The following is a 27,906-nucleotide window of genomic DNA, read 5'->3' as shown; positions in this document are numbered from 1 at the left end:
CATTTATGTTATACGACGTGTCAGGTGACATACAGTACCTTTATTTTCTGACCGAGACTACTGTTCTCCTCTTCATCGTCCGTCTCTGGGAACTCGTAGATTTTGATTTTGTGCTCTTGTATTTCTCGCATGATCTAAAACAAAAGAGAAGATCACTCAAGTAAATTGTACTTTTTTTGATATTTCATAATTTTAAGAGCCATTTCTGAACAATATTTGCCAAATATGACTTTTTGACATTTTTTGAATCACTCCGACTCCGCTGACAGCCTCCGTATGAAACACTCGTTCTCTCTTACATCTAATGTCTTACTTTTTCTATCGTTTCTTTAACTTGATATCAGCATCTTAAACTGTTTTCTCTGCGTTAATGTTTAACTAACTAAACTTTCATACCTTCTGCAACCCCCCAGGGGTATTGTCTCCCTCTGACCCTCTTGCCGTTCACCTCGATGACGATGTTACTGCCGATGACAGCCAGCGGCAGTTTGTCCTGGGATGGGAAGAATAAATGGCATTATTAATGCAAGAGTGTAAACGAATACATTTATGTTATACCACGTGTCAGGTGACATACAGTACCTTTATTTTCTGACCGAGACTACTGTTCTCCTCTTCATCGTCTGCCTCAGGGAACTCAGAGATTTTGATTTTGTGCTCTTGTATTTCGCATGATCTAAAACAAAAGAGACGATCACTCAAGTACATTGTAGTTTTATGATATTTCATAATTTTAAGAGCCATTTCTTAACAATATTTGCCAAATATGACTTAAATATTGTGCTCAAAGTTAAAAACAGGGAGATGACGTATGGTTATAGTAGGAGCTGTAGGTTATACGTCGTCCTCCAAGCTTACACGAGTGCACTGTGCCTCTTTGTGTCCGGCGACAAAGCGATAAACACTGCTGTGGGCTCGTCATCATGAGCACCGACCTGCATTGAGCCATGACTCTTGAGCTACACTTGCATCCCTTTCTCCCAAATTAGCACGTGCACACTGGTCTTTCAAACATTTTTTTCAAACATGGCTAAATGCTAAATAAAAGAGCAACAGACTGCATTCCCATTGCCAGTGAGCACACTGCTGCAACAAAGGTCTGCTTTTCTGTTAAACTTTGTGAGTGTGGGCTGTTCGTCCATGCAACGTCACAGAACAGGTAAACGGTCGACAGCAGCAGGAACACAAGTCTGAAAACTTTTCAGTGATTTCTTCTCTTTATATCTCTCTTACTTATACAGTCTTTCGTTTAAACTCAGAGCAGATGTATTTGGATCGGTGCTTAGGAGGAGATGACAGCTGTCGTTTTGGGTCACACCTGTCTTCTTGACACTGTCTGACTCACTGTGTATGATGAAATAAAACATCACACGAAAGCACAATGCAAAAATTAAACTGTTTGCATTTCTGCTTCTTCAAGAAACTACCAGTCTCTTCTCTTTTCTTGGCTTATATTCATATGCATGTTTAATTTACAGAAAAACCTTCCCCACAGAGCAGAACGTCGCTGCACAAAGATCTGTAACACAACAGAGGGTCCTCTTTATTTGGCTTCGTGATGCACATTTTCACCATCACACCGATGACTACAGTGAAAAAATGCTCTGGGATACTTTTTCTGCAGTAGTGTGCAGCTGTGGAAACCACTGACCTGTTTCTTGAACTGTTGTCATTCCTCTGGGGTGAGGGAGTCAGCTTTTGCGATCAGCGGGATGACGTTGACTTTCTCGTGGAACCGTTTCATGAATTCAATGTCCAAGGGCTTCCTCTCCACTGTCCCTCTCTGAATCTTATAACAAAACAATCACATTTCAACTCATTTTATGTTTTCTCACTCTTGAACTGTTATGCATTACAACATACTTTACTGATTGGAAGTATACAGGTACTTTGTTTCTTTATATACTGACACTAAAAACGTGAGTGTTAGCTAAACTCGCCCAACTCCTGATGTCCATTGCAGTGGACATCGGACTTTGAAAAAATCCTGTAAATTAATGATACGATATATGTTCAAAATAACTTCAAATTTTATCACTTATAACAGTTACAATTATGCTGACAGCAAATTCATTTGGCCAGCATGAGCATAAATTTATATTTTTGATTGAAAATGGGCACTTACTCCTCCCTCTCTGCAGTCGCTCCTCCATGCTTGTCTTGTCCGATGTCTGTCACTCTCTCAGAGCGTGCGCAAAGTCGTGAAATGATTGTGATTGGATAATCAGGATCCAATCAGTAACCAGCATTACTGACATCATTCAAATACAGGGTATTTATTGGTTTAGAGACAGAAATATGTCATGTCCATTCTAAAGGACACTGGGTCCGAAGGGGTTAATTGCAAACTTCTGTCGTTAATTGAGATTTATTGCATTTTTTGAATCACTCCGACTCCGCTGACAGCCTCCGTATGAAACACTCGTTCTCTCTTACATCTAATGTCTTACTTTTTCTACCGTTTCTTTAACTTGATATCAGCATCTTAAACTGTTTTCTCTGCGTTAATGTTTAACTAACTAAACTTTCATACCTTCTGCAACCCCCCAGGGGTATTGTCTCCCTCTGACCCTCTTGCCGTTCACCTCGATGACGATGTTGCTGCCGATGACAGCCAGCGGCAGTTTGTCCTGGATGGGAAGAATAAATGGCATTATTAATGCAAGAGTGTAAACGAATACATTTATGTTATACGACGTGTCAGGTGACATACAGTACCTTTATTTTCTTCACCAGCCTGTTCTCCTCTTCATCGTCCGTCTCAGGGAACTCGTAGATTTTGATTTTGTGCTCTTGTATTTCTCGCATGATCTAAAACGAAAGAGAAGATCACTCAAGTAAATTGTAATTTTTATGATATTTCATATTTTTAAGAGCCATTTCTTAACAATATTTGCCAAACATGGCTAAATGCTAAATAAAAGAGCAACAGACTGCATTCCCATTGCCAGTGAGCACACTGCTGCAACAAAGGTCTGCTTTTCTGTTAAACTTTGTGAGTGTGGGCTGTTCGTCCATGCAACGTCACAGAACAGGTAAACGGTCGACAGCAGCAGGAACACAAGTCTGAAAACTTTTCAGTGATTTCTTCTCTTTATATCTCTCTTACTTATACAGTCTTTCGTTTAAACTCAGAGCAGATGTATTTGGATCGGTGCTTAGGAGGAGATGACAGCTGTCGTTTTGGGTCACACCTGTCTTCTTGACACTGTCTGACTCACTGTGTATGATGAAATAAAACATCACACGAAAGCACAATGCAAAAATTAAACTGTTTGCATTTCTGCTTCTTCAAGAAACTACCAGTCTCTTCTCTTTTCTTGGCTTATATTCATACGCATGTTTAATTTACAGAAAAACCTTCCCCACAGAGCAGAACGTCGCTGCACAAAGATCTGTAACACAACAGAGGGTCCTCTTTATTTGGCTTCGTGATGCACATTTTCACCATCACACCGATGACTACAGTGAAAAAATGCTCTGGGATACTTTTTCTGCAGTAGTGTGCAGCTGTGGAAACCACTGACCTGTTTCTTGTCCTGAAATCCTAGAAATATATTATACTGGATATGTGCCCAAATCCTTGAAACTCCCTAACATCACAAAAACATCCTAAAGTCTTAGAAACATTGTTAAAATCCAAGAAACATGACTTACCTATAATACATCCATGGGCCCTGACCTGCCATTTTGCAGCACTGCTGCCCTAAATCCTGCACACTGACCCTTTAAATATTGTATATTGGAGGGTTATTTAAATGGAAATCTGCCTGGTAGATTGAAGATTTGAGGATCTACAATTGTTTTCTTATGTGTCTTTCAAGATATTAAATCACACAAAATAATACATTTGTGCCATCAGTCTGCCATCATTTCATTTACAACGTCACATTTAAAGAATCAAGTTCACACTGTTGCAAAAGCAGAGAAGCTTCAGGCAAACGGCGCCATCTAGTGTTAAAATAAAATGATGGAAACAGTCTGGAGGCTTTGAATGCATCATTAAAAGAAACTCAAGAGTAACATTTAAAAACTAAAAAAAATAAAAGCGTCACCACCTCACAAGTCTGCACACCAGTTTTCATAATAAGCCCATCTCACCCCTCAATATCATCACAGGTTTATTAAGTGACTTTGTACAATACAAATGAAAAATAAAATTAAAATACAGAGACGGAGTACATAGCCAAAGCAAACTGCGGTGTTGACTCTTCATTTCCCACAGACCGTTACCGCAGAATGGTTGAAGTATTGTTTTTGTCTTTTAAAGCGTCGATGGGTCACTGTTGTATTTGAAAGCGTGTTTTGTTAAACAGTGGACGCCGCTCTCAAGTCTCTGAGGATTTTCTAAACATACAAAAGAAGTTATTACTTCAGCTGGCTCGGTATATATAAAAATAAACTAAAGTGAAATATAACACTTATGACATTATAAATGGTGGTCCAAGGCTAGTGGAAATAGCTAAACACAGAGGAAAAAAAAACAAAGCGTTACATTTCAGAAAAAAAGAAGCCATTTTTTTAATCTATAAAAAAGGCCCAAGGTGCATTTTATTGTTTTTCTTCGGGTTTTTCTGCTGACACCGTTTCATTTCTGTCACACTGATGAGGAGGAGTTAAAAAGGTTTACCGGATACACTCAAAACAAAACAAAAAGGATTAGTTAATGCCTTTTCCTCTTCTTACTTTAATACACGAAGGAAGATCAGGTTAATGTTCATATACTGTTTCAGAATTCCTGTAAACAAGAAGTAAAACTCACCAGGACTTGATTGTACAAACATGACTCATCGTTATGTTTTTTTTTGTTGTTTTTTTGTTTCTTTCTGTGCTCTCCGTCAAACTGTACACATCATTCATTTAAAAGCAACCTTGGGGTGTAAAAGAGGAGAGCAGCAGGAAGGGGCGGGGACAGTATTCAGATATAACAACAATAATAATAATATTAATAATAATAACATCAATAATAATAATAACAATTCAAATAATAATATGGGTTTGGCCTTTCTGAAAATGTGTTTTTTTATTTGTTTTTATGATAAGTCCGGAGGCAGCGAGGGGGCTCTGTGGTGGCGGCTCTGACCGTACATTCAGACCCCCTCCACCTCCACACATACCCATAGTACCCCCTCTGGTGGCTGGGAGCAGGAGCACAGCTGTGCGGGCAGACAGAGCAGAGACAGGAGACAGGGGACAGGTTTGGAGACCATGGGGAGGAGACGGGAGACAGAGGAGGAGGAGGAGGAGGAAGAGGAGGAGGAGGGTGATGTCAGTGCCACACACTGGTGTCCTGACCGGCAACGTTGGCAAACAAAAATTAACTGGATTTTGGGTGGTCCTGCCGTCTTTTAAAAGATCTTGCCTTTCTTTTTGTTTTTCTCCAGAGTCCTGCAAGAGAGGACGGACGGACAGACAGACAGACAGACAGACAGACAGACAGACAGACACAGACAGACAGACAGACAGACACAGACAGAGAGACAGACACAGACAGACAGACAGACAGAGAGACAGACACAGACAGACACAGACAGACAGACAGAGTATTATCAGTGACAAGAAATTTTTTTATTGACATTTTTTGCAATGGAATTGCTTCACTTCAAAACTCTGCAAAGCCCAGACTGATTTCAGTATTTTTATTTTTCACTAATTCCATTAAATTCTATTTTTATTATATTACATTGACTATTTTTTTTACCATGAATTTAAAACTGATTTTCTCACTACATTTATCATCATTTGTAGTTCTTTTTTATTTATTTTTATATTTACTTTTACTGTTATTTTATAAAGTTACATTCATTTTCAGATTTGTATTATATAACACTGACATTTTTTTTTTACCATATATTCCATACAGGTTTTTTTTTAAACTTCATGATTTTTTGAACATTTCTATTACACAACACTGACAATTCTCTTGTTTTACCATTTAATTTATACATTTAAAAAAATAGTTATTTTTATTTTTTATTTAATTTTGTTTATTTTATGATTTTTTTAAATTTACAGATTTCTATTCTTTAACACTGACAATTTGTTTTTTTACTATAGATTTTTTTACAAGATTTATTTCTTTTCGTATCAATTTAATTCTGTTTATTTTAATTTGTTAATTGTATGAAGTTATTTTAATTTTCAGTTTGCTATTACACAACACTCACGTTTTTACTGTATATTTTATGCAAATGCTTTTTTTTAACTAGACTTATTATCTGTATCTACTTAATTTTGTTTATTTTCACTTGGTTATTGTATGAAGTTTCTTTTATTTTCAGATTTTTATTATATTATCCTGACTTCTGCTTTTTTGAACATGCATTATACTAGGATTTTTTTTTTCTTAATGAATTGATGCATTTTATTAACACGTTCTATGGTCTATAATGTATAATGTTTTGCCAAGGCTTTTCTTGGTGTGAGTATTATAGGGTTAAAAAAAACATTTCTTGTATATTACATCATTGTCATGTTCTTAAGAAATTAAAAATGCTAGGTTTTGACAATTTCATGAAAACTGCTCATCTTAACCCTTTAAAGCCTATTAACTTGATTTCTCACAAAAACATGAAAAAAAAGCAATCTGTGACTCAGCAAGAAATGCACTAAAAATTGGCAAGAAATATGTAAAAACCTACAAGAAAATCACCTGAAAATAGCACAAAATAGCAAAGTAAAAGAACAAAAATAGGAAATGACTGCAAAAAAAAGAGATAAAGTAAAAATAATCTAAAGAATACCTGTAACCTCATTGTAAATAATGGTTAGGTATAAGGTGCTTAAATGTTTGGGGTCTTTTACAACAAACAGCTGAACCGTTAAAAGTGTGCCGTGAGGTTTCGGCTGTACCTGGAGGCCTCCAGTTTCTGCTGCTCCAGGCGCTGCTGGGCCTCCCAGTTCGCTCTCTCCTCCTCAAACACGCGTCTCTTCTCCTCCAGCTCCTTGTGCTGAGCCTCCAGGTTCTTCTTCATCTGCTCGTGACGCCGCTGAAGCTGCAGAGAGACGCACAGGACAGAGGACGACGTCAATACACGAGCACAGTCTCACATGCAGTTTAACAGCGAAATGTAGACAACATTATGTCAATTCTGCAGCTTTTAACAACACAAAAGCCTCTCTGGTTAAATTTAAGAGTAAGAAGCATTTAAACAGATAAAAACAGAACTGCATCAAATACAAATCAGAGACGCTGATGGTACTGAAATATTTTTTTCAAGCACAATAACCCGAAAAGATAAATGTTCAGCTTGTTTAACAGAGACAAAAATGGGAAAATGCACAAACTTTTTATCCTCTGTCTAGAATAACAACATTATGTTATCAGGATTTTCACGGGAAGGTAAATGTTATGTTTCCTTTATTTGTTTTAAGTTAGTTCGGCTTCGTTTGCTGTGTCATATTAGAAAAACTGTGACCTTTGGACTGTGATAATGTATCAGCAGGTTTCTGGTGATTCCCGCCCCGACAGGTAACCCACATGTGAGCGGACCTAAATCCAACATTTGATTTTACAGACAAATAAGTAACACACACAGTTACAGAAAAAGGGAACTAAAAAATAGGACGTCCGTTTAAACAAATCAACACCACACTCATAAAAAAGCTCAGTCACACTTCTAACCGCCGACACACGTCAGCACGAGAGGAAGGAGCTCAGACAGGTGTGTGTGTGTGTGTGTGTGTGTGTGTGTGTGTGTGTGTGTTACCTCAGCTTCAGAGTCTTTGAGCTTCTGCACTTTTTCTTTGACTTTCATCTCAAACACCTGCTCCATCTCCATCTCCATCTTCTTCATCTTGGTCACATGCTCTCGTCGCTCCTCCTCCATCTGAGCCAGGGGACTCCTGCACGACGAGAGATGAAGCGCGCACACACACACACACGTAAAACACACACAGATTTAGAGCAGCTCTACAGAGTATGAAAGGCGTGCTCATCGGTTTGCATCGAGTTGTCATGATTAGAGCTTCAGTTTTTCAACATTGACTGATCAGATTATAAATGTCACGACTGCTGAAAAAAATTAAAATTCTGCAAAGAGGAATCTTATTTTAGCATTTAAAAACTGATTTATAAAGGCAATAAAGAGACATGAGCGTGAGGTCATGATGAGCTTTTAACTCTTTTTAACTCGACCTGCACTTTGGACTCTCTGCTGCCCCTTTGAAATTGAAACGCACTGAAGACTTTCTGAGCCGTGGTTAAATGACTCTACCCGCGCTCTCAGACGTGAATGCCGGCAGGCCGAGAGAAGGAGGAAAAAGGACAAACTTTGTGTGTCATTTGAAATATTACAGACCTGTCTAATTACCAACAAGCTGTAAAAACTGCGTTTTAAGTGTTTTTAACACTCTCATAAACCCCTGTGATACAGCTCCTGTCACACCGTCCTCCACCCTCTGTGACTATTTTCTTGAATTTGTTGAAATTGAAAAAATACGTGTACCGTCGATCACAGAATTCTCCTGTCCCGCTTAAAAAATTGTGTGGGGATTATAGGTGCTGCACTCCAGTCTAGTCCTACTTGGTTTAAGATGAAAATGTTTTTATCCCAACAGATTTTACTGTTTTTGTTGATATTGCCGATAATGTAGATATTTTTTTAGGTTGTGTGATGTCTTCTATTTGCCTTTTTACCCTGTAAAGCACTTTGGTAAACCTAGGGTCTCACGATTAAGAAGCCTGGGTCTGTTGAACTGCACTACGCTAATCCCGTTGCCTCTCGGGAGCGTTCCTGCTCCCTTGTTTCCTAGTTTTCCCGGATCCTGGCCGTAACCTTGACTGTGCCTGACCGTGGTGATAGCTGTGCTGATGCTGCGACCCTGCCTTTGGTTGTGCTCGTGCTGTGGCTGTACTGATACTGTGCCCCCCGCTCGCCCTGATCGTGGTCTGGTCCTGGTTGCGCCGATGTTGTGATCTTGCCTTTGGACTCCTCCCTATCAACATATGCATGAGACTGTTATCATCTCCCTCAACATGATCATAGAGAGCAATTAATAATTTCACACCTACCTTTATTGTAATATGACATGCACCCCACCCCCCCCCCACCCCCCCTTCTCTTTCCTTTTTGCCATGATTGTATTTCATTTGTTATTTAGGAGATCTATTGCTCGTCTGTCCGTCCTGGAAGAGGGATCCCTCATCATCCTCTACGGCGCTCCCTGAGGTTTCTTCCATTTTTGTTTTCCCCCGTTTCAGGGGTGACTTGAGGAGCCCTTAAATGGAGCCCGAAATGCCCTTAAATAATTTCACAATATTTCAGGGTATTTTTGGGATAACTTTACTCTTAATCACGTGACATAACGCTGAAAAATATTAAAGCTATTAATTACACAGATATTCAGTAAACAAACAAATCATTTCTTTAGGTTGAAAAAAGAAAAACAGTAACTGGTAGCATTTTGCTCTCAGCTATGCTTGTTGTTGCCGTGTGTAACGGTAAGACGTCTTTATGTGAACATGTTGGAAAATTGCCATTATCACAATATTTTTTTAAATTTTTTGATCATACTAAAAACCACACGGGTAGTACCCTGACAGTCGATAAGGCACATCCCTGCTGCTAATGATCTGCCTGATAGTTTAAAGTGTTTTTCGCCATGTTCCTTTTTCTCCGTACCTGATGAGCATGTCCCTGAGGATGGTGAAGTCACAGTGGTCGCTGTTTTCAACTATAAAAAAAACACAAAAAGTCAGTCAGTTATCATAATAAAGTAAATGAGTGACCTTGTTTGTACCTCAGACACCGAGTAACATCTTGAACTTGATGCAGAAGAAAACAGGAGCATAAGTAATGCTGTTTTTTTCAGGAATGTTCTTCTTTCATGATGCTCAAAAATGTCCCACTTTTCTCACGTGTTGGATACCAAACAGCAGACTTTTAAATTGTGATTAATTGCAAACGTCTATCGTTAATTGAGATTTATTGCATTTTTTGAATCACTCCGACTCCGCTGACAGCCTCCGTATGAAACACTCGTTCTCTCTTACATCTAATGTCTTACTTTTTCTACCGTTTCTTTAACTTGATATCAGCATCTTAAACTGTTTTCTCTGCGTTAATGTTTAACTCACTAAACTTTCATACCTTCTGCAACCCCCCAGGGGTATTGTCTCCCTCTGACCCTCTTGCTGTTCACCTCAATGATGGTGTTGCTACCTACGACAGCCAGCGGCAGTTTGTCCTGGGATGGGAAGAATAAATGGCATTATTAATGCAAGAGTGTAAACGAATGCATTTATGTTATACCACGTGTCAGGTGACATACAGTACCTTTACCTTTATTTTCTTCACCAGCCTGTTCTCCTCTTCATCGTCCGTCTCAGGGAACTCGTAGATTTTGATTTTGTGCTCTTGTATTTCTCGCATGATCTAAAACGAAAGAGAAGATCACTCAAGTAAATTGTAATTTTTATGATATTTCATATTTTTAAGAGCCATTTCTTAACAACATTTGCCAAATATGACTTAAATATTGTGCTCAAAGTTAAAAACAGGGAGATGACGTATGGTTATAGTAGGAGCTGTAGGTTATACGTCGTCCTCCAAGCTTACACGAGTGCACTGTGCCTCTTTGTGTCCGAGCGACAAAGCGATAAACACTGCTGTGGGCTCGTCATCATGAGCACCGACCTGCATTGAGCCATGACTCTTGAGCTACACTTGCATCCCTTTCTCCCAAATTAGCACGTGCACACTGGTCTTTCAAACATTTTTTTCAAACATGGCTAAATGCTAAATAAAAGAGCAACAGACTGCATTCCCATTGCCAGTGAGCACACTGCTGCAACAAAGGTCTGCTTTTCTGTTAAACTTTGTGAGTGTGGGCTGTTCGTCCATGCAACGTCACAGAACAGGTAAACGGTCGACAGCAGCAGGAACACAAGTCTGAAAACTTTTCAGTGATTTCTTCTCTTTATATCTGTCTTACTTATACAGTCTTTCGTTTAAACTCAGAGCAGACACTCTCATAAACCCCTGTGATACAGCTCCTGTCACACCGTCCTCCACCCTCTGTGACTATTTTCTTAAATTTGTTGAAATTGAAAAAATACGTGTACCGTCGATCACAGAATTCTCCTGTCCCGCTTAAAAAATTGTGTGGGGATTATAGGTGCTGCACTCCAGTCTAGTCCTACTTGGTTTAAGATGAAAATGTTTTTATCCCAACAGATTTTACTGTTTTTGTTGATATTGCCGATAATGTAGATATTTTTTTAGGTTGTGTGATGTCTTCTATTTGCCTTTTTACCCTGTAAAGCACTTTGGTAAACCTAGGGTCTCACGATTAAGAAGCCTGGGTCTGTTGAACTGCACTACGCTAATCCCGTTGCCTCTCGGGAGCGTTCCTGCTCCCTTGTTTCCTAGTTTTCCCGGATCCTGGCCGTAACCTTGACTGTGCCTGACCGTGGTGATAGCTGTGCTGATGCTGCGACCCTGCCTTTGGTTGTGCTCGTGCTGTGGCTGTACTGATACTGTGCCCCCCGCTCGCCCTGATCGTGGTCTGGTCCTGGTTGCGCCGATGCTGTGATCTTGCCTTTGGACTCCTCCCTATCAACATATGCATGAGACTGTTATCATCTCCCTCAACATGATCACAGAGAGCAATTAATAATTTCACACCTACCGTTATTGTAATATGACATGCACCCCCCCCCCGCCCCCCTTTCTCTTTCCTTTTTGCCATGATTGTATTTCATTTGTTATTTACGACATCTATTGCTCGTCTGTCCGTCCTGGAAGAGGGATCCCTCATCATCCTCTACGGCGCTCCCTGAGGTTTCTTCCTTTTTTGTTTTCCCCCGTTTCAGGGGTTCCTTTTCGGGAGTTTTTCCTTGGATGATGTGAGGGTCTAGGGGCAGAGGGTTGTCGTAAACTGTAAAGCCCTCTGAGGCAAACCATGTTTTATGATAATGGGCTCTATAAATAAAACTGACTTGACTAGTTGTTTGAAATGTGCTATATAAATAAAGTTGACTTGACTTGAGGAGCATGTTTTACTTACACCTGCTTTCACTACACAGGACAAAGTAAAACATGCAAAATTTTGTCTCCAAGAGGTAACAGCGGATTTCCATTTCAGATTTGTGCAAAACTTGAGCGATTTTTTAAAAATGTCCATGAGTGACGTGTTGAGACTTCCCTGGTGATAATGTTCCAAGAAGCATTACAACGGACGTTCAACACATTAGCAGGTTTATCTCTATTGCAGCCACCACACTAGCTGTCATTATTTCCACTTGAAGGTGACGTAGGCGTTTTAATGCGAGCGATAATGGAAAGGCGAGCCCCCCTCACTCATATCTGCTTGGAGGTCTTACTGGCATTTTACTGCTGTGATTAATCTAATATCGCTGTAATTTCTTTGTATCAAATAAGGATCATGAAAGATCTTGGTCTCTTCTTCTGTTCACACATCATGTTGTACATCATGTGACCTATAAAAGTGACAATGCAATTTTGCAAAATATGGCTTTTTCGAATTGCCTGAAATACCACCTCATACAAGTATAAAAACCTTTTTTTTTTTTTGATAAATCTGAGTTTTTTTCCAATACTGACATGTTTCCATTAGACGCATTCTACATTCCCAATTTCAATTTGCACAATTTGAGGGTTAATGTAAACTCGCCTACAGACGCCGCACAACCTGTATCATGACAACATTCACCCTCATTTCCCAAAGAAATACAACACGTCGGGGTGCAGGAGGGAAAACAGAGCGAGAGGTGAACGTTGAGGAACGATGGGCTCCAACAAGGCTGTGACAGGAACAGGAAACCAACCATGAGCCTTTAGAGAGGCAGAGGAGGAACCCAGAGGAGGAACCCAGAGGGTGATGGGAGACGCCTGGAGCAGCGGCTGTTAGTGCAGGTTGTGGGTTAAATGTTAGTGAAGCTCATCTGGATGCTTCATTGCAGGGTTAGTGCTCAGAGACCCGTTCTGATGTGTGTGGAGACGTTTACTGAGATTACAGGAGTGACGACAAGAGAGGGACCCTCAATGATATGGAGGACCAAATGTGCCATCATAAAAACTAAATAATTAAATTACTTGATGAACAAATTATTCATAAAACATAATAAAAAATAAATACTTTTGCATGACTTCTCAAGGACCCAAAATGTTTTTTTTGTGTGATGGTAAACAAAACATCACACAATGAACAGCTACATTGTCAGCTACAGAAAATTCATTTGCCGTCATGTTATGTTACATGGACATTTTTCAGTTACCATTGACTTTTCCAGAGATTTCAGTGTTTTTATTTTTACAGGTCCAGAAAATGTGTTGAATGTGTAAATTCCATGACTTCTACAGTTTTTTTATGAACATAAGAACGCCACGAATATCCATGGATGTTTGTTTTTCATTTCAATTTAGGAATTTGATTTTTTTAATTTTTTGGAGAAGATGAATGAAATTTCAATGTTTGTGAGAAAAGAAATCCATCACATATGTTAGATTAGCTGGAGTTTATTATGAGTCATTTGTGGGTCTATAATAATGTGCCCATTCGTAACCTGACGCTGAAACCGTCGGGCGTCAGCTGCTGGCGTACCGTGTCTCCCTGACAACAGTTTGCTGTGGATCAGTGCTGAAACTTTGGAGCCTAGAAATGATATTCGGGACAACTCGAGTTCACTCCTGAATTTTGACACCTTAAGAGAAGTAGTTGGGATTTGACACCAAGAGTTGAGGGGCTTGTCACACAAATCTAGTTAGTTTGGGAGCCATAAGGACTCAAGACTGTGATGCAAATTCAGCAGCAACATGCCCGAGCAACTGGATGGAATTTTTACATTAGCTGCTGATTTTTATCAACTCAGCCTTTAACTCAAAGATGTAGCAACGTCAAGGACAATTTAAATTTTGTTTTTTTAGCCTTTGTTTAAAAAATGACTAATAAAGGGACCTTCCTCTGTATCTCATTATTACAGATTAAATTGTAGCTTTAAGTAATGTCAAAATAAGGGAATTAAGTCAAAGCCGTGCATCTCCTAATCATTTTTAACCACTCCACACATCTACAGGTCTCTGTTATCACTCCAGCAGTAACAGTGAAAACATTAGTGCAAAGAATTCAAGGTTTTTATTTACAAATAATGAAAAATTAAAAAGAATTCAAAAATGTGGAAATTATTATTGTTTCCACCACCTGTTCATTGAAATATCGGGGAGTCGGGAGTCGGGGAGGGGGGTGGGAGGGTGGGGTAGGGTGAGGTGGGGATTATGAGGAGGAGGAGGCGGCAGACCTAAAACAGACAACAGGGAAAATGCCTAAATGCAGCCAACAGGGGAGAGTAGAGGAAGAGTAAGACAAGGGTCTAAAATATAGGTGAAAAAAAATGAGTACTTACATTCCTTCAACTGTGTCAAGTCTAAAAAAACAAAAACACATTCAACCAAACACACACACAAACACACACACACACACACACACACACACACACACACACACACACACACACACACACACACACACACAGCATGCAACAATGAGGTCATGCACTGAAATAAAACTACAGTCTATTTCTGTGATTTCAGTGACATTTTTGCTGTAAATGGAAAAAAAGAAAGCTTGGAAAAAACAACAATGTGGGCTTTGTGAGCTGGGTGTCAAATACATCAGCAGAGTTTGCCAAATGTTGAGCTGTGTGTTAGCATCAGCAGTGTGAGGCCTCGGTTCAGCTAGAATTTCGGCTTAGTGAGTTAGACGTTTGCTTGTGTCTACATGAACGAGAGAGCGGCGCGGTGCTTTGAATGAAAACGTATGAAAATCAGTGGCATGATTTTATGCAAAGTGGCACAGTGAGAGGCTACGACAAAAGCAGAATCACTGAGTGTTAAACATCACAAACAGAGAACCAACAGGTGATGAATGAACTCCCCAAACTGAGACTTTTCCTTTTACCTGGAACCTAAACACCTAAATAAATTAGACAGAGGTAAATAATCAGAATATGAATCAGCCATCTGCAATCATTTTCTCCAAACCAAATGTCTCATATTGCTTCATCAGGGTCTCTGCAGGATCACAAAGTTAAAAACGAAATCTTTCATGACTTTAAAAAAAATCCAAGTACAATAAATGCAATTTAATACCTGTTTCACTATCACACTGGCAGAAGTATCGACTTATGATGGAAAACCAGGAGGGACGATAGGGCCTAGATGTATTTTTTCTGTAATTCCCAGCAGTATATAACAATAATTACCAATGACATTACATGAATGTGACCTAGAAACTAAATTGAAAAAGTTAACTACAGCTCTGCAGTGTGTGAAAACTGACTGCAGACCAGCCAACATGGTGGAAGACTGAGGGACGTCCTCAGGTTGGCATATTGGGACACTTTTACAGTCTTATAAACACAATAAAGATGCAATTTATAGCAATTAACTATTGAAACTCAGCAATTAAAAAAACTAATTAATTAGTAACTATTCTGAGTAAATTAAAGTTTTTGCTCAAACTGACACTGACAATGAGCCTCAAAGCTTCTGTGGCAAGCAGCGTCAGCTGACAGACAAAATGATCATGTATTATTATATAACAGATATATAAAAGAAAATATTTCATGAAGTGTTATTTCAACTGAATGTTATTTTGTTTTTATTTGAAGAAACTCAATTCGATGCGAGGATTGCAGCGGTATACTGTGAAACCATTTGCTGTAGTCTGAAAACCTATGTTTTAATATAAAATAAATGTAATATAACAAATATAATATAATACATTTATAAATATTAATATAATATAATCAATTTATTAATAAAATAAAAAATAGACCAAACCAAAAAACCCTCTCGGTTATTGTTACTGACAATAAGAACGTGACGCGGTGCAGTTTTCTGAGACGGTTACTGTACTGTGAGAAATCATGCTGTTGCAGCCCTACTTAATGGTTCTTTATAAAGATTTGTTCAAGACCTGCAGAGACCCTGTTTCACAAATTTATCACAATTGGTTCAACAGATGCAACTGTGAAATTTAGGTCAATTTAAAGCCAGAAAAACCTACTAATGGAATCATGAGTGCATCTGTATAAATCATTTAAATTCTTGACAACAGCCTCCAGGTGATCACTGGTTGTTAAAACTCCTGATTGATTCAGCAAGTATTCTGCAGCATTTGGTTGGTGAACTTAATCCCCCAAACTTTAACGGTGTTGTAAAGTGGCTTCGTAAATAAATAAAGCAGCTGTTGGATATCATTATATATCAGTGCACTTATCCTGCATCTGCTGTACTTACTTTGTGGACAGCTGACCAGCAGCCAGCTTCCTGCTGCGGTAATTTTCGTAGTGGACGTTGTTTGTCACGTCCTTCAGGTCCTGCATGTGAGTTCTGCGGAGAGACGGCAAAGAATTGAAGCTATTTCAAATGCTCCATGAGTCATGTTTCAACTGCTCTTTTAATTACAGTCAGACCTTACATAATAAAACCACTTAACAGTCTTTATAGATGCTCTGTTTATTAGGGGTGGACTAATACTCTAATACTAATACTCGTTACTCTCAATCATGTGACATAACACTGAAAAATATTAAAGCTATTAATTACACTGATATTCAGTAAACAAACAAATCATTTCTTTAGGTTGAAAAAAAAAACAGTAACTGGTAGCATTTTGCTCTCAGCTATGCTTGTTGTTGCCGTGTGTAACGGTAAGACGTCTTTATGTGAACATGTTGGAAAATTGCCATTATCACAATATTTTTTTTAATTTTTTGATCATACTAAAAACCACACGGGTAGTACCCTGACAGTCGATAAGGCACATCCCTGCTGCTAATGATCTGCCTGATAGTTTAAAGTGTTTTTCGACATGTTCCTTTTTCTCCGTACCTGATGAGCATGTCCCTGAGGATGGTGAAGTCGCAGTGGTCTGTGTTTTCAACTATAAAAAAAACACAAAAAGTCAGTCAGTTATCATAATAAAGTAAATGAGTGACCTTGTTTGTACCTCAGACACCGAGTAACATCTTGAACTTGATGCAGAAGAAAACAGGAGCATAAGTAATGCTGTTTTTTTCAGGAATGTTCTTCTTTCATGATGCTCAAAAATGTCCCACTTTTCTCACGTGTTGGATACCAAAAAGCAGATTTTTAAAATTGTGATTAATTGCAAACTTCTATTGTTAATTGAGATTTATTGCATTTTTTGAATCATGATTTTAGTTCCATTATTTTGCATTAAAAAAACTGTTTTGAAGTCCAAGTAATTAAAGTAGTTCTTACCAGATTGTCTTGATTAGGAATCAAATGTCAGCCCCAAAAAAACTATAGGACTAAGCATAAAGTTGGCCTGTCTGTAAAGAGCAGACTTATGGGGACCCAAAGAACACGTTTTTATTCAGTTATCTTGAGGTCAGAAGTCAAACGACCCTTGACCTGCTGCAGCTGACATGACATGTTTGGTACCTCTGGTTTCTTCAGGTCCTCTAGTTTTATATGATACCAGTATCATCATCACACGCAGCCCAGCACAGACAGACAGAAATGTCTACATGATTTAAAAAAACTTTACAGTTAATTTCAGACCTTAATCACATCGCAATTAACACAACGCTTACAGCCTTGCTGTTAACGCTGACAGCCTCCGTATGAAACACTCGTTCTCTCTTACATCTAATGTCTTACTTTTTCTACCGTTTCTTTAACTTGATATCAGCATCTTAAACTGTTTTCTCTGCGTTAATGTTTAACTAACTAAACTTTCATACCTTCTGCAACCCCCCAGGGGTATTCTCTCCCTCTGACCCTCTTGCCGTTCACCTCGATGACAATGTTACTGCCGATTACAGCCAGCGGCAGTTTGTCCTGGGATGGGAAGAATAAATGGCATTATTAATGCAAGAGTGTAAACGAATGCATTTATGTTATACGACGTATCAGGTGACATACAGTACCTTTATTTTCCAACAGAGACTGTTCTCCTCCTCATCACCCGTCTCTGGGAACTCGTAGATTTTTATTTTGTTTTCCATTATTTCTCGCATGATCTAAAACGAAAGAGAAGATCACTCAAGTAAATTGTAATTTTTATAATATTTCATAATTTTAAAAGCCATTTCTTAACAATATTTGCCAAATATGACTTAAATATTGTGCTCAAAGTTAAAAACAGGGAGATGACGTATGGTTATAGTAGGAGCTGTAGGTTATACGTCGTCCTCCAAGCTTACACAAGTGCACTGTGCCTCTTTGTGTCCGAGCGACAAAGCGATAAACACTGCTGTGGGCTCGTCATCATGAGCACCGACCTGCATTGAGCCATGACTCTTGAGCTACACTTGCATCCCTTTCTCCCAAATTAGCACGTGCACACTGGTCTTTCAAACATTTTTTTCAAACATGGCTAAATGCTAAATAAAAGAGCAACAGACTGCATTCCCATTGCCAGTGAGCACACTGCTGCAACAAAGGTCTGCTTTTCTGTTAAACTTTGTGAGTGTGGGCTGTTCGTCCATGCAACGTCACAGAAGAGGTAAACGGTCGACAGCAGCAGGAACACAAGTCTGAAAACTTTTCAGTGATTTCTTCTCTTTATATCTCTCTTACTTATACAGTCTTTCGTTTAAACTCAGAGCAGATGTATTTGGATCGGTGCTTAGGAGGAGATGACAGCTGTCGTTTTGGGTCACACCTGTCTTCTCGACACTGTCTGACTCACTGTGTATGATGAAATAAAACATCACACAAAAGCACAATGCAAAAATTAAACTGTTTGCATTTCTGCTTCTTCAAGAAACTACCAGTCTCTTCTCTTTTCTTGGCTTATATTCATACGCATGTTTAATTTACAGAAAAACCTTCCCCACAGAGCAGAACGTCGCTGCACAAAGATCTGTAACACAACAGAGGGTCCTCTTTATTTGGCTTCGTGATGCACATTTTCACCATCACACCGATGACTACAGTGAAAAAATGCTCTGGGATACTTTTTCTGCAGTAGTGTGCAGCTGTGGAAACCACTGACCTTTTTCTTTAACTGCTGACATTCTTTAAGGGTGAGGGTGTCCGCTTTTGCAATCAGTGGGATGACATTCACTTTTTCGTGTAACCGTTTCATAAATTCAATGTCCAAGGGCTTCAGTCTGCGTGGAGATAAAAACACAGCTTAGCATGTTGCTCAACTGGTTGCAGCAAGTTGTGTTAAATCATTCTGAATCACTCTGTAGCCTGAAATAAGTATTGATAACTTAAATCTAACACATTTAAGAACAACATCATCAAACTGTTGCTGCTCCTTTGTCATTAAAACAGGAAATTGGATATTTTGGAGCTGACAGGCTTTTGAATTTACATTTCATCAATGTTCTTGTTTATGTCTTCCTTAGACAGCACAAGAATAAGTTGAGTTATACCCAAATAAAGAAAACCTCTGTGACGCACAAATGATGTTTGTAATGTCTAAGAAAATGACCTTGTAGTCGTGAGAAAGCCTCGCTATACTTGGCTGTTTTGGAGCTGTATAAATACCATTTGACATGACTAATTTATTGAGTTAAAGCTTTGCATTTGGTTAAAAAGCATAACTTAATTTTCATTTGATTCTTTGAGGGCACAGTGGAAATATCCCTCTGAGTCAGAATCTGCCCTCAAGCAGAATCTGATTCTGGTAGTTTGAAGAGTGGGATGTTTTGTCACATCGCCAACAGAAATGCAGGTCAGCCTGCAGCTCAGCGCTGCACTGACGCTCTTAAGAAAACCTGAATGCAGCAGCTGACAGCGACTGCCCTTCCCAAAGAAGAGCAACAATAAAAACTACTTCACTGATTTCAATTTATCAGATTAATTATTGTTTAAAGCATCCTACAAGCATCATTAACAGGTGACCTAACTGATCATGTTGCTCTCAAAATAGTTAACTTTTATCATAATCCAAACAAATAATGAGCAGTCATACACACATCAGCACGCCCTTTGAGGAGGAAAACATTTTTAAAAAATCACCATAACACTATATGATGGATAATCTCAGCATTATCTGTAAATACATCACATCAGATTATACATTAATTACAATAAAACCAATGAATTGGTCAACAAAATGCCAGAAAATAGTGACAAATGTGGATCACATTACAGAAACCTAGAGTGACACCTTCAAATGTCATGATTGTCATAAAAAACAGGATAAAACCCAGATATTGGCAATACTGGGGAAAAAAACCGCAATCACAAAACACTCGAGCCACTCATAAAATGTCTTGTTTTCGCTGATCGAACGCTATTTAGGTCACTATTATGACCAAGAGAAGCAGCAAATTTTCACATTAGTGAAGCCACAGAAGTTGTGGCAATCAACTGATCAATAAATTGCATAGATTAAGCAATACTTTGATGTGCACAATGTCAAAAACGTCTCACATTTGGGTTAAACCGCAGTTTGAGGAAGGCCACGTTTAATGATTTGACAGATTAACGTGGGTGATTTTTCCTCAGCCTTGGAGAAAAACCCGTCAGCAGAGTTCAGCTGCGAGTTCAATGTTCAGATTGTCTCTCGGTGTTGGAGGTCGTGCTGCTGCGTGAGAGCAGTCAGCTGGTGTCGTGAGGGGACGCTCTCTGTGTGTGTGACAGAACATACGCTGCCCATCCTCAAGGCTAAAGCGCTGCTTGTGTGGGGACAGAGGACAGGCTTGTACAAACACAATGTCTTACAGAGGACGGACAGACCGAGGAAGGAAGGAAAAAAAAGAGGCGAGAGGAGGACAGAGTCTTCATCGTTGTTTACAGTAAGTCACGGTCAACAGCTCTGAGGACATGTGAGCACACGCTGGACATTTGCATACACACAAATAAGGCAGCTCCACACACACAAACACACCACTATCCTGTCCTCTAATGACAAACAGCGTGAGCTCCTTCTGTATTTTTAAAAAGTTTAGGAGCCTCGACAAGGGGCAGGCCTTCATATTAGCACAATTTTAACCCTTTGAAACCTGAGCAAATTTCTTTAAAAAAACATGGCAAAAAGACAATGAGAAACTTAAGACATAGCCTGAAATTCGCAAGAAATTTGTAAAAAGGTGCAGAAAAATGACCTCAGAAAAAGTAAAAACAAAAAGAGAAAAATGCATTTTTTCTTTTTTTTTCTTTTCTCAGGTCAACAGCTAAAATGTACATCATTTATTTATATATTTATATATTTTTTGCTTAACTTTTTGTTTTGTTTTTTCTATATTAGGAAAAACATTTATTTTGCGTGTGAAATCATGTCTTAATGACAATGAAGATAAGTGAACAATGAACAAAAAATCATTTAAAAATGCTTTTTTAAAGGTTTCCAAGAGTAAACCCATACATGCATTTAGATCAGTTATTGACTCAAAACGCAGGAAGTAACCTCTGAAGTTTCTCTCTGATATTTCACTACTCCCACACTTTCTGCTGTTGGACTGCACTGTGAATCACACAGGACACGTACACTTGTGAAAAAAAAGATAAGATGAGCACATGTGAGCGGGACGATCTGGTGGCTTGTGAAAAAATAAGCACAACAGTTAAAATTCCTCACAGTCCTCTCTTTATGAAACATTCAGCGATCGGTATCATCAGCCGGGCTTTCTGCCAGCGTCTTCATCTGCACGGCCTGCGTCCTCCTTTTTTGTCCACTTTTACAAGTTTTAACCCTTACTTTGCACGACAAGCAGTCTCACATTCTCATTTACAGTAAAGGCCTGAGGGGAGCAGTTGTAGGAGATAGAGTATGACACATTTACTGCGCACACACTCGCGAGCGGCCCTGCGTGACACCAGATTCATGCTGTGGCTGCAGAGCTGCTCCAGAGGCAGTTGGGGAGTTGCAAAATGCTAAAGGAGGAAGAGGAGGAGCTTTTCTGGACTGTCCAGACTGCACAGAGGCCTGAACCAGTGACCATCACTTGCAGTCACAAACCTGCCACCCTGACCTTTAGGGGACTCTTGACCTCTCGTTTCCCTCCTTACACTATTTTTGACTTATTTCCTCTTAGTGTTCCCCCTTTCCCTCCAACGTTTTCCTTTCTCCAGCCCTTTTCATTCATCACATTCATCCTCTTGTCCTGTTGTGACAGTTCAGGAGCTTGATTCTTACGGGATCTGCTCATACTACAACATGAGCAGTGCAGGGCACTCTATGAGAGCATTAAAAAAGATATTAATTTTCTTATAAACTTAATAAGGATGCACAAAAGGTGAAATTCTGGGCAGTTACAATTGTTTAAAATAAGAATTTTGCCAAAAGTTGATACTGATATTTTTGTATTGTTTATTTTGTCATTTACTCCCATTTTTTACTAGGAAAACAATCAAATCTACACTATAAAAAGATACAGTTTAAGCATTATTCAGCCTTCCATTATAGGACTTTTGAATAAGCAGAAATCGGATCATATGCATTTCTGAAACAACTTTCTTGACCTTAGGTCCTCAAGTCATCCGGGGGGAACCCAAACACATTTCCTATTGTCCCCAGGATGCTGGCTGTTACCAGCGATCTCATCACAAACAGTTTAAGCTTTTTAGCCTGTGCTAGTTTGATGTGACAACAGAAAAAAATCGGTCAGAGCCATCGGAAAACGTCATCTAATTTGCAGATATTCTGATTGCAGTCAAAGAGGCAAATACCGATGCTTAGCATTCGTAGAATTAAACAGTCTTATGATTTTGTCTCCCAGACTCACCCGTGTCCCAACGAGTTGATGAAGTAGAGACAGCAGTGGATCCGGCTGTCGGGCATCTGTCGTCTGTTCACCCGGGATTCGGTGTTCAGGTAGTCATCAAACTTGCTGTCAATATGGTCAATGATGGGCTGCCAGCTGCACAACAGAAATTTCTCGTTAGAAACAAATCCTCACAAAATACCTCTTGAATTAGGAATGTCGGAGAGTACATTTGGTATTTCAAGGATCATAAATGAAGTATCAGTGCTGAGTTTGAGTTGTGGCGATCCTTACCAGCCGCTGTCGTCGATGGCATCTCCGAACCCTGGAGTGTCGACGATGGTGAGCAGCAGCTCGACGCCGTCTTCTTTAACTAAAACTTTTGACTGTTCCACCTGGCACAGGAGACAGAAACAAGGGCATATTGTGTTTATTTCTGCCTTAAATTGATTAAATATTTTAATTAACAACAAAAATAAAAAAACACTATATGGAAGGCAAGTAATTAACATCCAGGATCATAATTTCAGGGTTCAGAACACATTTTTACCAATAAATTTTCTGTGACTTTGAGGCAAATTTTAAAGACCATACATTCTCTGAAAAGACCATTGAGACTACTTATCTGTTCTTTTTAATTAATAATAGCTTTTTTATGTTATCCAAAAAATAATAAATTCAAATAATGAATTCAAAACAAGACTTAATATTCAAATATAACAGGCACTTTTTTATGAGAGAGGAGGGGCTGGTGCAAAAACATGGAGGCATGTCAAATAATACTACTAATAATAATACTAATAATACTTATTCTAAATTTTTATTTTGACTTTTCCATAATTTTTAAGGGTACATTTAGTTTTCCAAAACTGTTCCCGGCCTGGAAACTACTTTCTGCAAATTCCAGGTTTGTCATGACCGTATGAACCCGGTGTATTTCACATAAAAACACTTTAAGCTTGCAGCATGCAGCAACACGCCATGTCACACTGTGCTATTAGCTAACTATGCTAAGAAGCCAGAAACGACACACAAGCATGTGGAGATAGCAGCGCTGTCAGTCAGGAGCCAGACTGATACAAGTGCAGCACTCGAGATTCAGGACCAAGTTGTGTAATTAGGGAAGACGAAGATGAAGGTGTTCATGGCAGCAGCTGCCAGTTTCTCATGTTGGTTTAAACAAGTCAGACTCTCAGAGGTTTTACTGCACTTCCTAAAGCGTCAATCAAACCTCGTTACAGTTTGGTAAACTTGGTTAAGTCATATAAACATAAATCTAAAAGTACAATAGCTTTCTTTAATATTTAGACGATGTCTGCTGATGTTAAACCTTTGTAGTGACTACTTCGGATGACGTACGGAGAGAAAGGAAAAGATAACAGTTTTCACAAAGCAGGTTTTCTGGCACTGTAACAATCTTCATCACAATGTTATATCAACAGAGCACTCATTTATGTTTTCATTGCAATATGTAAAGTCTGTTAATGGTCCTAATGCTGCTGTAACTGTTAAAAAATGTAATGGCGGAGAACAAGTTAAAAATAAACTGATGAATAAGAAGGCATTTATATCATTAACACAGAAGTGCTATGAGACAGTTAATCTGTACTTGTTGGTTCTGTCTGTTTAGTCAGGGACACATTTTTAAAAGAAAATATCATAAAGATTGTGCCAAAGCTGCTGGTATGTTAGATAATCGTAAACAGGCACAGCTAAAGTAAAAGACAGCATTTAGATGGGTTTTTTTTAAACTGTGCCATTTATCGAATGTTGTTTGGTTATTTTGTTGCTGTAATTAAAAACTGTGGCAGTTCCACTCAGTGTGTTTTTTTTGTCCCAGATCATTTTTACAAAGCAGGTGTGTTTTAAGGGGAACTTTTGTTTTTTTAAATGAACCTGGACCCTTTTTTCTCAGTAGGTAACTCCTAAAAACAACAATTTTTGAAATAGGTGCAGTATTGAGAGAGTGCTGCAGGACCCTACAGCAAAATTAAATATTTTTCCATAGAAAACAAGAAATCCAGTTGAAAAATACCAGAGTTCCTCTTAAACAATGTGTGCAGCATGTCAGCTCAAAGATCTTTTTGTGGCCAAACGTACCTGTACAGTCTTTTTGATTCTGTGTGAAGGTCCAGGATACTCTGGTGAATACAGGTCTGTTAGGAACAGGGAGTTGATCAACGTGGATTTGCCCAACCCTGATTCACCTGGAAAAAAACAAAAACATACATTAAATCAGCATTTCATCAGTCAGTTTACATGACCAGTGAAGCTGATTTAAGATTTTCGCTACGTTAGGCCATTTATTAGGACTTCTGTTCCTGTCCCAGTATACAGGCAACGCTGGAGGATCAATTCATAGATGGAAATATGCCTGACTCCGCTACAGGAGGTGGGGATATGTCCCCTCTCAGATAGTTGCCATTGGACCCTTTTTCGCTTGACGAATTATGTCACATACCAAACAAGTTGTACGTACTTTGCCCTTTTTTCTCGTTTGTTTTCCTTCATTCGTCTTCTTTTGTGTTTTTCCTGCCTTTCTTCTCTGAATTTATGCTGTTTGTCTTTCAGGTCAAAGTCTGGCACAGGGACTATAGAGCACGCACAGAACACCTTGGCCAGTTACAACGTACACATGAAACAGTAAATTTATTTTATTTATTTTATTAGATTATCTTGGTGCGTCTGACTTTGAGAAATTTGACTTTCAGTCCGAATATCATGTTCACGTGTATTTTAAAAGTCCAGTTTTAGTCAAACTAACACAATAACTGGACGTTTTCTGTCATCATGTTTCTGTAGTGAGTGACCTCTTCCTTCAGGTGATAATCAGAAAGTTTGCTGCACTGTAAAGCACTGCATCAGCGCCTGTTTTATATTCACACAAAGATCACTGTTGACATCCTGCACACAACCAAAGGCCGTGTGTCTGTCCGAGATGAGACTGACATTTGCCCAAGACATTAATCCATTTGGGCTAACAGTTAAAAGGCTAAGGAAACAACACAGACAATGACTCTTGTTATGTGCAGCTGACTGGCTGTGCGGTCTGGGAGGCTTCTCAAGCTTGGCTAGCCATTGTGCGCCCAGTTTCCAAGCTCCCAATGAAAAGAATCATTAGTGGAAACGACCACTGATGCCGCCCGCCTTGGCTGATGGCCACGAGTCAATATTTAACGAGCTACCATTCACACCAGAGCTGCAGTCAAAGTGTGGATCTTGCACTGCATCCTTGTTTGTTGCACGGTTTATGCATGGCACGTCACTGTGTGTGGGTATGCGCTTGTTAAATTTACTGCGATATGAAGCGGTGACAGGCCCGTGAAATGTGCTGCTCTGCAATCTGTGAACTGAACAGGTTGTTGGGTCATGTGCTTCAAGAGGCGTGGGCAGACGACGTGCCAGTCACTGCTGCTAATACCAGTCCCATCTCTCTGCTTCCCTTCCTCTTTCTTTCATCCTCTTTTCCTCTTTCACACCACACTGGTGACGCACTGCGTTGCACGACAGGGACATGTGGGCTCACAGCTCGTCAGAGCCAAGAAAAGCTGAATATTGTGTGTGTGTGTGAGAGAGTCCATGCAAGAGGGAGATACCATTAAACAATGACGAGCATTTAAGTACCGACAAAGCCCAGAGGACTTTTCCTTGTTCCTAGATGTAATGCCATTTGTATCTTCTCTGAAATTATTCCCAAAATGAAGCTGTTTGTTGCAAACACATCTAAGCAGGAAGCATGGACTGGCTTTCCTTGAGGGCCGCTTTTGCAAAATGAAAGGAGGCCAGGGGCCAGTCGCAGCATCTCCATACATGTTTCTATGATTTTAGGACACAATGGAACTTAAGGATGTTTAGAAGAATTCTGGGATTTTAGGACACATTTACAATTTTAGGACATTTCTAGGATTTCAAGACATTTTTAGGATTTTAAGAATTTTTGGGGATTTTAGGACATTTCTGGGCTTTTAAGATGTTTGTAGGATTTTAAGATGAATCTAAGTTTTTTGGATGTTTATAGGATTTTAGGATGTTTGTAGCATTTCTCAGATATTAGGATGTGTCAAGGATTTTGGGACGTTTCTCAGATACATTTCTAGGAGTGAAGGACATTAGGGGCTTAGCCAGGAGTCCTGTTGGGGGTTGTGGGGGATCCTCCACTAACACTTATTTTGAAAAGCAAGCTCTATTTGATGCTCTTTCATAAACTTTGGCACCTTCTGTACACTCAAAGTACAAAACCAATTCTGAATGTGTATATTACTATTTTTACTGTCCCCCTGATAGATTTAGCCTGTGGGCCACAAGTTGAGTATCAATGCATTAAAGCATTCACAGGCCCAGGAGGACCACTTGGTCTCCATCCAGCAGCGTTTCCAGTGGACACGCTGCAGAGAGTTGAAGCACAATCTAAGTGCCTTGTCACGAGGGTGTTCTAATGTAAGTACCTAATAACAGCAATACAAAGACTGCACACTAACATGTTACAGAAATGCATCAGCCCTACTATAAGCAAAAGCCTGTCGAAACACAGTGTTGTGGAAAGCAATGGGAGATGCGCTATTCTTAGAGGCATTTCCTGTCGCTCCCACCACAGGAAATGGTTTTGACCCGTGGAAACATTTTCCCTCCAAACAGGGTCTGATCAGCCGAGGAGGATCTTGGATCCGTGTCAACCACCACATCCAGGCATTTTTAAAAGAATGTGTCCATTTTTGATTCTCTGAGTGGAGCGCTAGATAAATCCGTACCAAATGTGTCTGTTCTGGGAGACAGTGTCAAGGACGTGACATCAAGATTAATTGACTTAGCAATTAACACTTCAAAGCTGGGGGCATGTCCCCTTGTGTATAAATATGACTGTACGCACACACAACCTCTCTGTCTCTGTGTTGAAAACAAACTGCAGCGAGGGATTTGCAAATGCCAACCGCAAAAAACACAATGAAATGATTCATATAAAAACGAGCAAACAGAGGGCTGAGCAGCGTGTGTTCTTACCCACGACCATCAGGGTGAACTCACAGCCCCTCTTCACAGACTCCCTGTACACTTGGTTGGGGAGGCTTGCAAAGCCAACATATCCTTCCAGATTCTCTTTCTGCTGTAAGAAAGTTAAAAAAAAACAACATTAAATTTACAGAAATCTAATCTTGCACCCCAGCTTCGACTGCAAGACTTTAAAAAGTTTTTATCATCCCGCGCTGCCAACTCTGAAATATACTCCCAGTCTTCTAACCACCTGAACCCAA

At 39.4% G+C, this 27,906-nt stretch overlaps 1 protein-coding gene across 6 annotated transcripts; it reads right to left on the bottom strand.

Annotated features, from left to right (window-relative positions):
• Positions 1 to 37: 37 nt before the first annotated feature.
• LOC148188322 (septin-7-like) lies at positions 38 to 27,777 on the bottom strand. 6 transcript variants are annotated; one of them, XR_015777987.1, is made up of 17 exons: positions 27,656 to 27,777; positions 24,758 to 24,864; positions 22,952 to 23,052; positions 22,679 to 22,813; positions 18,991 to 19,108; positions 17,921 to 18,013; positions 17,735 to 17,831; positions 16,857 to 16,908; positions 16,263 to 16,355; positions 14,366 to 14,386; positions 7,710 to 7,845; positions 6,853 to 6,995; positions 5,363 to 5,388; positions 2,719 to 2,811; positions 2,534 to 2,630; positions 1,652 to 1,789; positions 38 to 134 (listed from the first exon to the last, which is right to left on the bottom strand). XR_015777987.1 is itself a non-coding variant. In XM_088084653.1 (15 exons), the coding sequence occupies exons 1-14, from the start codon at positions 27,663 to 27,665 to the stop codon at positions 2,762 to 2,764; spliced, it is 1,182 nt and encodes a 393-aa protein (XP_087940779.1). In that variant the 5' UTR covers positions 27,666 to 27,777; the 3' UTR covers positions 397 to 493; positions 2,719 to 2,761. The 6 variants fall into 6 exon arrangements, 3 of the variants coding, with proteins under 3 accessions (XP_087940779.1, XP_087940780.1, XP_087940782.1); XR_015777988.1 differs by having other exon boundaries at positions 2,126 to 2,630; positions 27,656 to 27,752; XR_015777989.1 differs by lacking the exon at positions 14,366 to 14,386 and having other exon boundaries at positions 2,126 to 2,630; positions 27,656 to 27,752.
• Between the last annotated feature and the right edge of the window lie 129 nt (positions 27,778 to 27,906).

Source organism: Plectropomus leopardus, chromosome 11 (assembly GCF_026936395.1).
Source record: "Plectropomus leopardus strain MGB_pleo_1.0 chromosome 11, ASM2693639v1, whole genome shotgun sequence".
NCBI classification, from domain to species: Eukaryota; Metazoa; Chordata; class Actinopteri; order Perciformes; family Serranidae; genus Plectropomus; species Plectropomus leopardus.
This window is presented reverse-complemented; position numbering and strand designations above follow the sequence as displayed.